This window comes from Aotus nancymaae, unplaced genomic scaffold (assembly GCF_030222135.1).
Source record: "Aotus nancymaae isolate 86718 unplaced genomic scaffold, 86718_ANA_hifiasm-v0.15.2.pri h1tg000040l, whole genome shotgun sequence".
NCBI lineage: Eukaryota > Metazoa > Chordata > Mammalia > Primates > Aotidae > Aotus > Aotus nancymaae.
Genome location: NW_026988454.1, coordinates 55708817 through 55724040, shown reverse-complemented (window position 1 = coordinate 55724040; position 15224 = coordinate 55708817). Strand labels below are relative to the sequence as shown.

At 46.2% G+C, this 15224-nt stretch overlaps 1 protein-coding gene across 4 annotated transcripts in view; it reads right to left on the bottom strand.

Moving 5' to 3' along the window:
• Nucleotides 1-602: 602 nt before the first annotated feature.
• Nucleotides 603-15224, bottom strand: part of FYN (FYN proto-oncogene, Src family tyrosine kinase) — a 218936-nt gene continuing 204314 nt past the window's right edge. For all 4 annotated transcript variants that reach the window (XM_021670485.2, XM_021670483.2, XM_021670484.2 and 1 more), the window contains 2 exons: nt 14965-15096; nt 603-2210 (listed from right to left, as the gene is read on the bottom strand). In XM_021670485.2, the coding sequence (XP_021526160.1) occupies nt 2002-2210; nt 14965-15096 (341 nt within the window). In that variant the 3' untranslated portion in view covers nt 603-2001. The remainder of the gene's footprint in view (nt 2211-14964; nt 15097-15224) is intronic.

Here is a 15224-nt window from a genome sequence, read left to right as displayed (position 1 = left end):
ATGTCCCTGCATGGCATCAGTGATCTTACAATTACAGGATCTTAGAGCTCTAGGGACCTGAGGAATGAATCTCATCCAACCCCCTCAGTTCTACAGACAGGCCCTGAAAATGACACATGCTAGGAGGGGGCTCAGGGTCCTGAAGCCGAATGATCATAGAGCCAGGTGTGGACAGGTAGCCTGCATTCACCCGCTGCCCTTCCTACCACACCAGGTTGTCGCTCTGTTAACTCCTTGATTATAGAGTGGAGGGACATTTGGAAATACATGTACTGACTCCAAGACAAGAAAGATTCTTCTCATGATTGTCTCTTTCTCCTACAAGCAGGACACAGTAAATTCCAGTTGGAGAAAATGTCTGATAAATTCAAATGGTAAGCTACGCCTACTTTTGCTTTAAGGATCCTCTGAAATAGCTGTTCAAGAGCCTACCCTTTCTAGAGGGGAGAAGAACTCTCCAGATGTTCTGAATGTTTCTGTCATTTGCAAATCATCGCACGAAGGCTAAATTCACCAGGTGACTCCATACCATCTGGTGTGGGACAGATGTCACAGAACTACCAGAGTACTTCCATGATTTAAACAAATAAACAAAAAAAAAATTCAAATGTAAAATGCTCTCTTTTTAATTACTAAATTAAGAAAGTTAAACAATTTAAAAATGTAAACTCACAAATCATAACAAAAAAGGAATTAAGACTTCAGAGTTGCTAGTCAGTATTAAAAACTCAATAGAAATAGGATTTTTGATTTGTTGTTGTTAAACATATGTAATTCAAGGTTGGTACAAACAGCAACTAAAAATGTAATACTTTGTTTTTGTGCATCCCCATGAAATGTAAAGTAGTGCATAGTTATTCCACTGGAGAACTCTTGGACATAAAGAAAGTCATTCATTAGCAGTACAGGACATTTAAAACACTTATTTTACAATGGGAAATGTACAACCCCCACCCTCATTTCCCCATAAATTTTAGTTGCATGAGAAAGTTTAGCAGGTTGCCGTGACTACAATGCTATGGGTTTTAGACCATTTAAATGTGGTTACAGGTTTATTAAATTAAAAATGTCTGAAACATTTCAGCTTTCATATTTTTATACATGAAGTTTGTGTGGTATCCATCTTCCAGTTCTCTTGATCGTATCAGCCATTTGCTTGCTTATGTTTAAGTTTTGAGACCAAATCGCAGTAAGCTGAAGCAAATACTGGTAACGGAACTTGTAAATTCAGCTTGGGGGTCGGTTCCTGAAAAGAGTCAAAGTAAACAACCATCTACAGGTACAGTCATGAACCAGAAAAGTGCAATCCAAATGAAAAAAGTCATGTTTTGCAAAAGCCAAAAATGAGGCCGCTGGTGTTTTCAGAATAACACCAGTGCTTTGATGCTGACTCGCAGTAAAATCCTCCCTCTGGGTCCCACAGCTTGGTGGCCCAGGCTGGCCACAATCTCCACGTTAGCACCCACATTGTATATGTACAGGGACATATATATTATATATATTCATGTTTATAAAAAAGAAAACAAAAACAAACACCTGTCCTGATTGGTTTTTGTTAAAACATGAAAAAAAATTTTATTGTTTTAGACAAAGAGGCCACTTTTGGAAAATAATACTTTTTTTTTTTAGTTGAATCAGGTGAAGACAGAGTTAAAATCACATAGGATTTGCATTTTTAAAAAAGGAAAGCACTAGGATTGTTGGCACTGGAGTAACTATTTACACTGAACAGAGGTATGGCCTTTTACATAACATCAATACAATGCATTTTCCAAAGTCTGAGAATTAACAAGGTTCTGTCTCGAATGCTTCACAGAGGAGGTTCGGATTTGGGGACAAGTGTCATTAATGAGGGCCATGGAAGTTCGTCAGCTTCAGAGTCACATGCAATCTGATCCTGGGCGGTTCCGCTGCTGGGGAGCAGCTGGCTACGGAATTGAAAGCTAATGGGGAGGGGTGGGGCAGCCTCTGGGGCAAGGCCTCTCTCCGCAGACCCGGGCCTTACAGGTTTTCACCAGGTTGGTACTGGGGCTCTGTGGCGGTAAAGTAGTCTTCCAGGAAGCCCTGCAAGTACTCAAAAGTGGGGCGTTCTTCAGGGTCCTTTTTCCAGCAGTGGATCATGAGCTCATGCAGAGAGATGGGGCAGTCCTGCGGGCAGGGCATCCTGTAGCCTCGCTCCACCTGCTCCAGCACCTCCCGGTTGTTCATGCCTGCAAAGACAAGGGCAGTGAGAGTGGGCACCCCGGGGCTCCAGGCCCTGACTGGCCACACTGGCAGCTCCCCTTTCTTCTTCTTTTCATCTGCAGGTGGATAAAACATGTGGAGAGCCCCCAACTCCCCGAGGAGTCCAACCCTGACATGCTGCTAAGAAGTAAGAAGGAGTGCAGAACTGAGACATGCAGAAACCCACAGGATGAATCTCAAAAGCATTATAAGTGAAGGGAGTCAGACACAAAAGGCAACATACTATACGATTTCATTTATTTGAGGTTCTAGAAACGGCGCAACTACATCTATAGAAAGCAGATCAGTGGCTGCCGGGGGAGGGGAGCAATCCCCGAAAAGGGGCCAGAGGGAACTCCAAGGGGGATGAGAAGGTTCTGTGTCAGGGTCAACGGGTCAACAAACTTTTTCTGTAAAAGGCCAGACAGTAAATATTTTTGGCCTCGCGGGTCATGTATGATCCCTGTCTTCTTCTTTTTAACAACCCTTCAAAAACAGACAAAACAAATAAAACTTGGGAGCCAGTTCTGCCAACCCCTCTTGTATATCATGTGCCTGGTGGTGTGACTGTTTATGTTTGTCAAAACTCAATAAACTGCATTCTTAAAATTGTTGAATTTTATTGTGTGTAAATTATACTTCAATTAAGCTGACAAAAATATATGAATAAAGCAGACCAAAAATCGCACAGAATGCAAGAACGCTGTCCCTTGTTTATAGCATTGATAAACTCCATTTATGAACTTCATAAATTTGCTTTCCTCATGCCTGGGCAAACACTTGGTTCCCCACTGTCAGAGATCTGCCACCATGCCAGTGTGGCTGGGGACTGTCTGGCCTTGCGACCCCACAGTGCCCTGAGGTTTGGTGAATCTGATGGGGAGACAGAGCATGTCTGCGGCCTGTCTCTACCGATGACCTCAGCCAGGCCATCCATCATTTGAGGCTCTCCTGACTCCAGGGGAGCTGCCTCATGTTGAAACACTGGGCTGCATAGCACTAACAGAAGACAGATGGCTAACTCCCTAGAGAGTGCAGCCTCCTGCAACTGGCTGCCTTAACATTACAGGAACTACCATACTTAGCAGGTGGCCAATGTCCTGTCCTCTTCCCCACTACTGCCAGCCACTGTTCTCTAGTTTTGCTCCTCCTTTTCATTATATCACCTTCTGCCATCTCCCCTGTCAAACTGTGCTATGTTTTGGTTGCTTCCTGGCCAGTGAGGCTGTAATCTGGAATCCTCCCCAATTTCTGACCTGGTTAATTTGCAGGAGCAAGAACCTGATGTCAAGCCATATAGAAACCAAGATTTCTTCCCCTATCTCCCAGGGCTACAGCCAGCAGGAGCACATACCACATGCATGGACCTCCCTTTACTTCTGGGGGAGGTGGTGACCTGCTAGCTAGAAACCTGTCAGCCCAGCCAGAGGCGCTGGGCCAGAGCACAGCCTGTCCCCCTGGACAGGGAACACTTGGACTTCTGGGTCTGTTGCCAGTGCTCTTGGTTGTGTTGTTCCTTGTGGAACAGAGTGTATCCTGGCTGCTCCTGGCTGTCAACCACAGCCCGGCAGTCCCATGTCTCTCCAGACCTTTTCAGGATGCTTTCTTATTCTCTGCCATGATCACGTCTTAAGGTGATAAAAATTCTGCATTATTTTTGCTGTACTGAAGTAGGCCTTCAATGCAATTATTGTAAAATAACCTCACTCATGTGTTAGGACGACCCCTTATTTTAGGGAGAGAGGTTTGGTGAAGGAGTCGGGGTCCCTGCCTCTGTGCCATGCATGCTTTTACCAGGACTTCCTCAGTTGCATGTGTGGAGGGAGAGGCAGCCGCTGCGGCTAATTAGCCTACATCCTCTTCCAGCCGCTGAAAATGCGGGATGGGGGCGGGGAGCTGGAAGCAAGGGAGGAAGTGGAGCTGCTCGGGAATGCAAGGCAGCCTTCTTCTTGGGCGCTAGACAAATGCAGGCAGAGGCCAGCATTTCCTTATCCACAATTCCACAATCCAACAAGCTCTGAACACCATCAAGTTTTTGTAACTCACTTGACTGCAGAACTGATCTGAACTGACCTCATTTGGTCACAAAACCTGAACTGATTATGAGTCTATTTACTGTTTTTAATTCTTCATACATATTGCCCAGAAAGATTAGGAAGGAAGGGTGTACAGGTAATCATGTCGCAGAACTGGCGTTCTCCAAAGCATCTGCCTTGCCGCATCTTTTAGTACAGTCCTTGGTTTCATATTTCAGAAATGACAGAGCTCGGACCTGCAGAAATCTCCCGTTTCTCTGTCCCTGCCAGCAGCCCACAGGAATGGGAGGGAAAACAGGCAGAAGGGCCTGACAGATCCTTCTCGGGGTGGTTACAGCGCCTGAAACGCCTCCTAATGCCTGATTCTGGCTCTGAGTGCCTCCATCCAAAATGGCAGCACAGAGTTTAATTAATCACTCTCCTATTGCTCCACAGAGCACATGTCAGTACATGTTTCATTTCATTAAAAAATAAACTACTCAAATGGAAAGATTTCACTAAAAAAAAAGTTTTCATACAATCTCTGCCAATGGAAAGTTTAATTGGCCGCTGGGTCATTTTTCCAAAGCCTGGTCCAAGCCTCGGACACAGATTTGGTGATGTGAACCTCATCACGTAGCGCCCCCTGAGGCAGCCTGCTTCCTGGGCATTTGGAGCCAGGGACAGGGTATAAACTGGCCCATGCAGGGCCCTGTCAGACCTACATGGTCAGGCTCCTTCTCGCTCTCCCCCTCTTTTCCTGTCTGTGACCCTCTGCTCTTCCCTACTCCTCATCTTCCTTCTCATGTTTTCTTCTCCCCAGACCTTTCAAAGCACGGGGAGCATATGAAAACAATTCCACGCACTGGGCCAAGTGGAAACATACCATGGCAGCTTTGCCAGGAAAGCAGGATATTTCAACAATGCCCTTGGCTGACAACGACAACTGGAATGGGACTAGCTCGTTTCCAACCATCTATAAACCAGAACCTGCACAGGCTGACCTGCAGACCCGGCATCACAATGTACCTCTGCAACAGTAACTGTACAATCAAGATATGCCCGCTCAACAAGGCTTGGGCTAGTTTTTATTTTATAAACAACAACTAAATGGAATGGAATGTGTTAATTTGGGGTGCGTATCCCTTCTCTGAAATGCTTATGATCAGGAGTGTTTTGGACTTCAGCTATTTTAGGATTTTGGAATATTTGCATTATAGGGCTGCTCAACCAGTAAGTTGAGCATTCCCTTTGAGTGTTATGTTAGGGCTCAAGAAGCTCCAGATTTTGGTGCCGTTTGGATTTTGGATTAGGGATACTCAACTTGTATTTAAAAAATAGTATTCTCAGCTATAAGAACTTTGAAAATCATGGTTTTCAAAGAATTTTTTTTTTTGGAAAGATGGGTTTTACTCTGCATACTACGAAAAAAATGAGCCTATTTCATTTTTTCTTCTTAGATGGTTTCATATTTTTGTTAGAAAGAAAACTGTTATTTCCTCTTTTTAGCCACTTTTCCCCGAGACATTGGCTTTACCTAATACCTGAGAGGTTAAGGGTAGTGAATGGGAAGGGAATAAACACAGGTTTGGGCACCAGGGCAGTGGGAGAGTGTCTTGAGAGACAATGGGAACACCAGAGAGAAGAATCTTATTTTTTATTTTTAGTTTTTGAGATGACGTGTGGCTCTGTCGCCCAGGCTGGAGTGCAGCGGTGCAACAAGGCTCACTGCAGCCTCTGCCTCCTGGGTTCAAGTGATTTTCCTCCCTCAGCCTTCGGAGTAACTGGGATTACAGGTGTGCACCACTATGCTGGGCTAATTTTTGTATTTTTAGTAGAGACGGGGTTTCACTATGTTGGCCAGGCTGGTTTAGAATTCTTGGCTGCAAGTGAGCCATCTGCCTTGTCCTCCCAAAGTGCTGGATTACAAGCGTGAGCCACCATGCCCAGGCAGAAGAATCTTTTTATTGCACTTCCAACTGACGAGGTGGACAAGAGTGCCTGGGAAGGTTTTGCCTTTTTCTCCTTTCTTAGTGGAAAGAAGAAGAGATAGAAACTTTATAAAATATGGTGTCTGAGCACATTTTAAGGCAACACTGTCATAAATAGTTTGGCCTTCTAGGTTTCCTAGCGGGCGCTGCAAGGGAGAGCATTTTTCAGCAGGAGGGGAGGTCCCAGCTGGCCAGTGGTGTCTGACTGTGGGAAGAGCCATTTTCAATCAGTGTGTGTGTCTCCTGGTTCCCACAGAGAGGAGGCTCGGGGCTGGGCAGCCAGGAAGCACAGAGGCCCCTGCTCAATTTTGTTCCAACTCTCCTCTGCCTTTCTAGCCCCACAGGAGCAACCAGCCCCTCCTGCTCTCTCTCTAGAGTCGCTCAGGAAAACAGGTCATTGTGGTGGGTCACTTTCACAGGGTACAACCGAATAGTACACAATCCATAAAACACCTCCAGCACTCCGGGAAGCTGAGGCAGACTGCTTGAGCTCAGGAGTTCGAAGCCAGCCTGGGCAACATGGTGAAACCATGTCTGTACAAAAAGTGCAAAAATTAGCTGGGTATGGTGACATGTACCTGTGGTCCCAGCTGTTCAGAAGGCTGAGGTGGGAGGAATGTTTGAGCCCAGGAGGTTGAGGCTGCAGTGAGCTGAGATCGTGCCACTGCACTCCAGCCTGGGTGACAGAGTGAGACCTTACTAGTCCACTGTGTGGGGTCTGCCTTGGAGTCCCTCTTTCCCAGAGCCTCCATGGAATACCTCCTGTCAACTTAGATTTTAGGTTTTCAAACATGGTCCCTGACATAGCATCATTTCCAGTCGGTCTGCCCCAAACACTGCAACTGAGATTCTCCAGCCAACAGAACTGTACTCACTTCCTGCCATTCCGATGATATTATCCTTTCCAAATCATTTTGCTGGCTTCCTCCAGCAAACTCAGAGGTCAAGTTCCACTCTCACTTTCAAACTCTGACTCTGTAGAGTTGCCAACAGTGTCTACTCGTGTGTGTATGTTTTCTTTTCCCTTTTCTTTTAAACTTCCCTATTCCACTTCTTTGAGCTGTACGTCAACTCAGTAGTTTTCCTTTTTTCCTTTTAGATTCTTCGAAAAAAAAATATATTTTTTAAGGGACAAGGTCTTGCTCTGTCACCCAGGCTGGAGTGCAGCAGCATGATCATGCCTCACTGCAGCCTTGAACTCCTGGACTCTAGCAATCCTCCTCACACTTCAGTCTCCTGAGCAGCTAGGACTGTAAGTATACACCACTATGCCTGGCCAATTTTTTTATTTTTATTTTTTTTGTAGAGATAGCATCTTGCTATGTTGTCCAGGCTGATCTTGAACTTCTGGCCTCAAGCGAGCCTCCCTGCCTTAGCCTCCCAAAGTGCTGGGATTACAGATATGAGCTGCTCTGCCTGGCCTCCTTTTAGATTCTTTAGGGAAGGAATAAAAATCACTTTCACTGGCAGAGCACCAAAATAGATATCACTTCTTGACTTCTGACTTTGCATCTCTTAGCAGTGACTTGACTTTCCTTGACCTCGGTTTCTCCATTTGTTAACAAAATACCTCAACATTCATTGTGCTTGCAGCTATTTGAAAACAGTGTCTTTTATGAAAGAAGAGCGTTTGTGTTTTATAGTTTTTCATTTGTGCAGCTTCCCAATATGGATCTCAGATGGGCCATATCTGCATAATCAGGGATTTTAACTGTTATCTGCCCACATTTGCATCTGGATTTGACTGTGGGTTGCAAGAACCTGGATTTTTGTGCCATGTGAATAATTAAGCACTTTAACAATGGGAATGGTGTTTAGGTTATCAGACATCCAAATAAGACTTTTGCAAACTGAGCTTTCCATTCAAAGCGAATTCCACAGTGTTGTGCATAAGGCCTTGGGTCTGAGGCTCCCCTTGCTTCTGTGCAGAAACCCTTGAAAAGGCCCTGTGTTTACACGTCTGTTGAGCAGTGCTGTGCTGGCGCGGGGAAGGAGGAGGGGTGTTAATGGTGCTTGCTCAGCACGAGCCTGCGCCATCGCATGTGCTTGTATTAACAGATTCTCATGTGTCCTTGCTATCACACTGGCTAACAAGCGTGACGCTGAGTTCGATTTTAGTATAGGATCAATGAGAAAATTTTGGGCAGAGAGATGCTGATGGAAGAGTGCGGATGAGAATAAAGAACTGATCCTGAGAAGGTACAATAATGACTTGTTTTGTTTCTCTTTCCCCGCCTTGCCAGATAACCTAAGGGCAGCTGTTTTTATTAGGCCCACTGTATTAATAAACACAGAAAGACAGTTACTCATGTAACTGAATACGCAGGTATTTCTGTATTTGAAGTTGATAGTATAGTATCATATAGAACTCCTTTGTCTCAGGAAAAAAAGGCAGTGAAAAAGAGAGGCAGGCTGCCCATCAGGAAGGCCCTGGGACTGCACCTCTGAGAACAAGGAGCGGCAGCATGTGGGGTGAGAACACAGGACCGGGGAGGGAACATGGGACAGTGGGCGGGGAACACGGGGCTTGGGGTGGGAGAACACGGGACCGGGGGTTGAGAACACGGGACTGGGGGCTGAAAAGTCCCTCTCTGGCTGCCCTCTTCATGCGCATTCTCCTCTGGTCTCCCTCCTCCTCTCACCAGCCATGCTGGTCGAGAGAAACCTCGTAGGTGGAGGTGACAGCATGACCTCTGGGCATTCTAGGCAGGGTTCCCTCTCTGAGGGAACAACATGAACTGCAGGAAAAACCCCGGGGACTGTGGATGAGCCAGGGAGAGACACTGTACCCTGGGCTAAGATGAGAGCTTTCATTCAGCTTCCCAGTCTCCTCCTGGTGGGGAGTCCTAACCCTTTCCTCTCCCATGAAAAACCTGCTCCTGTTGTCATGGTGAACAGAGAGGAATACGAATCTACGGTTCAGGGCTCTAAGGCAGAGGGAGGACCAGAGTGGGACTTGGAATCCTTTAAGGAAGGAGCCACCAGTTTCATTAATTTCCCTTACTTCTTCAGGTCATTATCAAGCAACTAGATGTATTTAAGAAAGTCACCTGTTGAATGACTTGAAAGTGCTTCAGATGAATGAGTAAGTGTGGTTTGCTTAAGAAAGTGTTCCTGGTGGGGTGTGGTGGATCATGCCTGTAATCCCAGCACTTTGGGAGGCCAAGGAGAGTGGATCACCTGAGGTCAGGAGTTCGAGACCAGCCTGACCAACATGGCGAAACGCTCTCACTACTAAAAATGCAAAAATTAGCCACGCATGGTGGTGGGCACCTATAATCTCAGTTTCTTGGGAGGCTGAGGCAGGAGAATTGCTTGAACCCGGGGGCAGAGGTTGCAGTGAACCGAGCTTGTGCCACTGCGCTCCAGTCTGGGTGACAGAGGAAGATTTCGTCTGTCTTAAAAAAAAAAAAAAAAAAAAGAAAGCATTCCTGCTCTACCAGGTCCTGCCAAATCCACAAAACAGGTGTTCAGTTAAGAGCCAGGGCACAGAATGGCCAGGACACTCTGCCTAGAATAGTGTTGGAACATGGTGTTTGAAATGATCACATGGTCAACTTCCCAGAACAACTTTGAGGACAGAGGCTACCTTGTGGCTGGAAAAATATGTATCTATGTGTGAAGATGATGGAATACAGTTGAAAGGCTTTGCAGGCTATGGGCCAAATTTAAAAACCTTGTTTGAAAAACCTCATAGGTGAGTTCTTTTTATCTGTCTCGTTCACTCATTTATTTGCTTATACTTACCAAGAGTCTACTATAGCGCAGACCCTCTGCTAGGCCTTGGGAATCCATCAAAGGGGTTCCCTTCTCTGCAGCTAATGAGAAATACAGACACACAAACAGGGGCCCCAGTGGAAAAGTGCCAGGTGTCATGGAGGCAAGCAGAAGGAGCACCCCATTTGGTCTGGACTTGGGGAAGGCTTTACAAAGCAGATGATGTTCAGTTGGGCTTTGAAGGGTTCTGAGGCAGACAGGGGAGCCACAAAGAGAGACTTGCACGTTCAAGAGAGATCTCTTGGTGTGTCTTGGGTAACGTGGAAGGATGGAAGATAGCAGAGAGAAATCATGTCACCTCATGTCACTCTCCTGCTCAAATCCCCTCACTTCCCATCTCACTAAGAGTAAAAGCAGGCCGGGTGTGGTGGCTCACACCTGTAATCCCAGCACTTTGGGAAGCTGAGGTGGGCAGATCACCTGAGGTCAGGAGTTCAAGACCATCCTGACCAACATGAAGAAACCCTGTCCCTACTAAAAGTACAAAATTAGTTGGGTGTGGTGGTGCATGCCTGTAATTCCAGCTACTTGGGAGACTTAGACAGGGGAATTGCTTGAACCTGGGAGGCGGAGGTTGTGGTAAGCTGAGATCATGCCATTGCACTCCAGCCTGGGCAATGTGCGAAACTCCATCTCAAAAAAAAAAAAAAAAAAAAAAGAATAAAAGCAAAAGTTCCAACCAAGACCTGGAAAGGCCCTATCTGATTTGACCCTGGGGCCTCTGGGACCTCCTGCTCCCTCTCCTCCAGCCACGCTGGCATCCTGTGGTTTTGGAGGGTCCCTGTACTCTCCCTTCCCCTGATGGAAGACTCTGTTCCCAGATACTCACCTGGCTCGAGTCGTGCTTCCTTCAGGTCTTCACTCACCAGTGAGTTGCTCCTTTGCCACTCTCCTCTCTCTCCCCTTCTCTGTTTTATTTTTCCCTCTAGCTGTTAATAGCAGCAAACATTCAATCTATTTTGTTTATCTTTGTTTACTGTTTGTCTCCTCATAGAAGAATGGAAGCCTATGAGGGCAGGAGCCCTGTTGTCTGTTGCTTCATTGCTGTATTCCCGGTGCTTGGAATAGTACCTGGCATATAGCAGGTGTGCAATAAATATTTGTGGAATGACTGCAGAAAAAGAGTTATGAAGGACTATGTAAAGTTAAGGTTTCTCGTTTTTATCTGGAAGGCAAAGGGAAGCTGTGGACATTTTTAACCAGGGTAAGATGACCAGGTCTTTGTTTTCTAGGATACTAACTCTGTTGGCGACAGTGACAGAATGGTGGGTGGGTGGTGGGGAGGTGGGGAGAAACTAGAAGCAGAGAGGAAAAGAAGGATTTGAGGAGGGTTTTAAAGGTGAAATGACAGGTGAAAATGCATTACTCTGATTTTATGCATCAACCCAGAAAACTGCTTTTACTTAAGTGTTTTTATTTCTCATATACAACAATCCATCAGTATGAAATCAGTTCTCATCTTGAGGCAAATAATGCCTCTGAATCCTTGCTTACAGAAAAGCAAGCTAGACTGCAATGCAGAGAATGCATTCAGGTCAGGCTGCTAGCAGGGAACTGATCAAATGGAGCTCTTCTTTGGAACTGCATCTATACTTGTTACACATCTCAAAGGCAACCCTCCTCATCTGGTAAGGTGATGTAACTTTTCTCCGCCACCCCCCTGTTAATCTCAGCATCACATTTCAGTATTTTGTTTCCTTCGGCTTCAAGATCCTCATTCAGTGTGAGATCGTCCTCTTCCCTTCCCCTTCCTTTCTGTCCATGCCTCTCACAAAACTTGCCAATGTTCTATTATCTCCTCCTCCCTTTGCCCTTTATTTGGTCACACCTCACCTACTCCACTGTAAGTTTCTTCTGGGATTGTCGCTTCTGGACCTTCTTTCATGCTGGGCAAAAATGCCTGGAACGCTTTTATAGAACCAATTTATAAGTCACCTCCTCCTCCTGCACCTCCATTTTCATCTACCAGCCAAACGACCTTTCTTATGTTTTAAGAGAACAGCAGGCTACTCTCAGGTGTGGAAGACTCAGAAAAATGTACCATCATCTACTGTTCTCCAAAAAAGAATTACTTGAAAATATACTGTAGCCAACTGAGACATGACTACATCAAAACGCAGAATGGACGTTATGCTGGACTGGGACTGGGGTCCATCCTCGGGTACCAGCAGCAGCACAAAGACTCAATGTGGACAGCTGAGAAGTGAACCCTCAGCGTACACTGACTGACTTGCCACACCAACAAATAGCAAGAATGGAAGGTCCTTCCTTGCTTTCACAGTGACATCTGAAGGAAGCTTCATGAAACTCCTTGTTCCTTAGGAATTGTTTTAATCCTATAACTGGAATCTCTCTGTAAAAGCTTCTCCCTCAAGAAGAGTTTTCTGTTGGATTCACAAACCCAATTAAATAGGATTATAGCTATGTTAAAAACCAAAACCCAGAAAGAACCCATGGCTAGGAACAGGCCTGGCAACAACTTTTTGTGTGGTTTTCTTTGAATGAGGAGCAGCTCATGACATCCCCAGTGAGGACACAGCTCCCTGGTCGCCATTGCCAATCAGCCAGGCCCCAACACGGGCTCTTGGCCACCTTTCCAGCCATATCTCCAGGTGTGCCCCTGCACATAGCATCTTCTCAGATTCACCCTGTGCTCCCCGGAACTGTCCTCCCAGGCCTCCGTGCCTTCTCACATGCCAGACCTTGGGATGCTCTTCCCGCCTTCTGGGTTTGGGGAAACCCTACTTGCCTTCCAAGGCCTGACTTACTTGTCTTCCTCACACAGCCCCCTCTCTCCACCCCTGCAGAGCTACAGGCAGTTATCACAGCCCACTGCAGACCAGCACTTGCTCCCAGCTCTCTCTGCAGGAGCCACTGGAGTTAGTTCTCACTTCAGACTCCTCTGCCATCCTCGCAGGACTCAGCATGAAGAGTCCTCTCAGGACCTGCTGTGTGTGGATACCTGGATCAGGCATCCCTGACCCCATCATCAGAATGAAGATCTAGGCCCCACAGTCGGTAAAGCCAAGTAATCCATCCCTTCAGGATGACTCCCTCTAATAATAAACAAGGAACAAAGAAGGCTGGTTTCTTCCTGGATTTGAGGCATATTTTATCTATCTGACTGTAATGTCCACGAACACAGGGACTAAACTTACTTACTTGCCCACAGTGCTAACATTGCCTAGCCCGAGGCAGGTACTAATCAAGGTTTGTTGAAAGTATGAGGGTCTTATTTGCGCTATTTCCTAGATGGAGCAAAATGCCTGGCACAGTTCACACTGACTGAAGCTATGCTGAATGAATGAATCCTGGTCTAAGTGGTAAAATGAGGCCATTTTCTTTACGCTAAAACCAAACCCGACAAAAGACTCCCTCGGAAACGCGCACCTGCCTTCCTTCTCGGAGGCCCCTACCTCCACCCCTTTGTCTTGGCTTCTGTGTGAGACCCTGAGAAACAAAAAGCTGCTTTGTGTGACTGGAAGGAAAGGCTTCACAGAAATGCAAAACAACATTAACCTTTTCCCCCAATTGCATTTAACACACAGGGTGACTATAAACCTGGGAGGATCAGGAAGAAATCAGTTCAATATTCAGACAATAAATAAGGAAGAGACGCCTTCATATCTTCATCGTCCTGAGACCCACACGTTTCCCCCCTTGAGAAGCGATTCAGAAACACCCATGCGCTGCCCCAGCCCCCTAGGGTGGCCCTTTCTTCTGTGCTGGTCGGTGATTCCCGATGTGTGTGCCCATGTGTGCCTGCCGGGAGCAGCAGTCACTGCGGCATCAATAAAACTGACTTATACCCGCATCTCTAAATGCCCAGTGCTGGTTCTTCAGAGACCAGGAATTTGTCAATGTTGCCTCCATGTCAACCTGGCTCTCCCAGGAGTCTCAAGGCTACATGAACCCAGAAAGAGATTCTCTTGATGTGCCCCTCTCCGTGTTCTCTGAAGATGACCAGAAACAATCATAAAAAAGGAACAAAGGGATTACAAATTAATCTGCCCTCGCTGGCTCCTCTGACTGCAACGATATGATTACAAACCCAGGATTTGCAAGAGACCTAAATTCCTCATTAATCTTCACTATCGTTTCTATCACTGTTTTTTTTTCTTTCTTTCTCTAAGCTCCTTTCTTAGGCAGGGAATGAGGGGGAGCTATGTTCTTTCTTCCCTCAGCAGTAACTGAAAAATATGTCCTTAACATTTCAAAAAAGCAGATCGTCCCTGTGCTATAATCACTAAAGCGTGGAGGTGAAATGGCAAGGGTGTCCTTTATGTCACCATCTGTCTACGTTAATGAATAGAAGCGTGGATAACCTAAACTCGTGGTTTCTCTGGACAGCATAAATCTGATAATCCAGAAACATTCCAGAGTCTAAGAATTTCTAATTTCTTTACACGATACTTGCTTTGGTATAGCATGTTTTGACTGTTCAGCAGCAGTTAGTGAGTGAGCTCTAAATTGCGTTTTGCGGGAGCCTCTGCTCTCTGGCCATCTGGAGCTGGGTCCTGCGGAAAGAACAGGTCCTGGCATCTTCCTGCCAGGCTCACTCCATGGGTCAGTGCTACAGTGTAATCAAAAAGCAGTGGGGCTTTTCTCCTTCTCTTTCCTAGATATGTCTGCAAACTCCATTTGGGCAGTGGCACTGCCAGTGACATTTCTGCTCTGGGAACCACAGACACATATTCCCACTGAGAGAGGAGAGATTCTATGAACTGGAGGGGGACTGAAGCATTTAGAACAGCTGCTACTTACATTAAGTCTGGCATACAGTTCATGGTGGTTCCCAGTTCTGCTTTTCCCTGGCTGAATACCTGTCCATGTTCTTCAAACTCAAGCTCAGCAGAAAGCTGAGGATGGGTTTGGAAAGCAAAGCAGGTGAAGTTTCCCCAAATGGTGTCAAAAAAGCCTCCAATCCCAGGCCCATTTCTGTGAGGCCCTGCTCTTACCTGGGTACGGCACTCTTCCTTTGGTGACCAGCTCTGTGAGTAAGATTCCAAAAGACCACACGTCAGACTTGATTGTGAACCTCCCATACAGGGCTGCCTCAGGGGCTGTCCACTTGATGGGGAATTTTGCACCTGCAGAAGGAACACCTGGTTATTCATCAGAGGGCACTGCACTGGGTATGGGGTGTGGGAGGGAAAGGCACTTGCAAGCTACTTTCATGAGAGCAGGTTTATAGGGGAGGATAGAAAGGAGGTGAAGC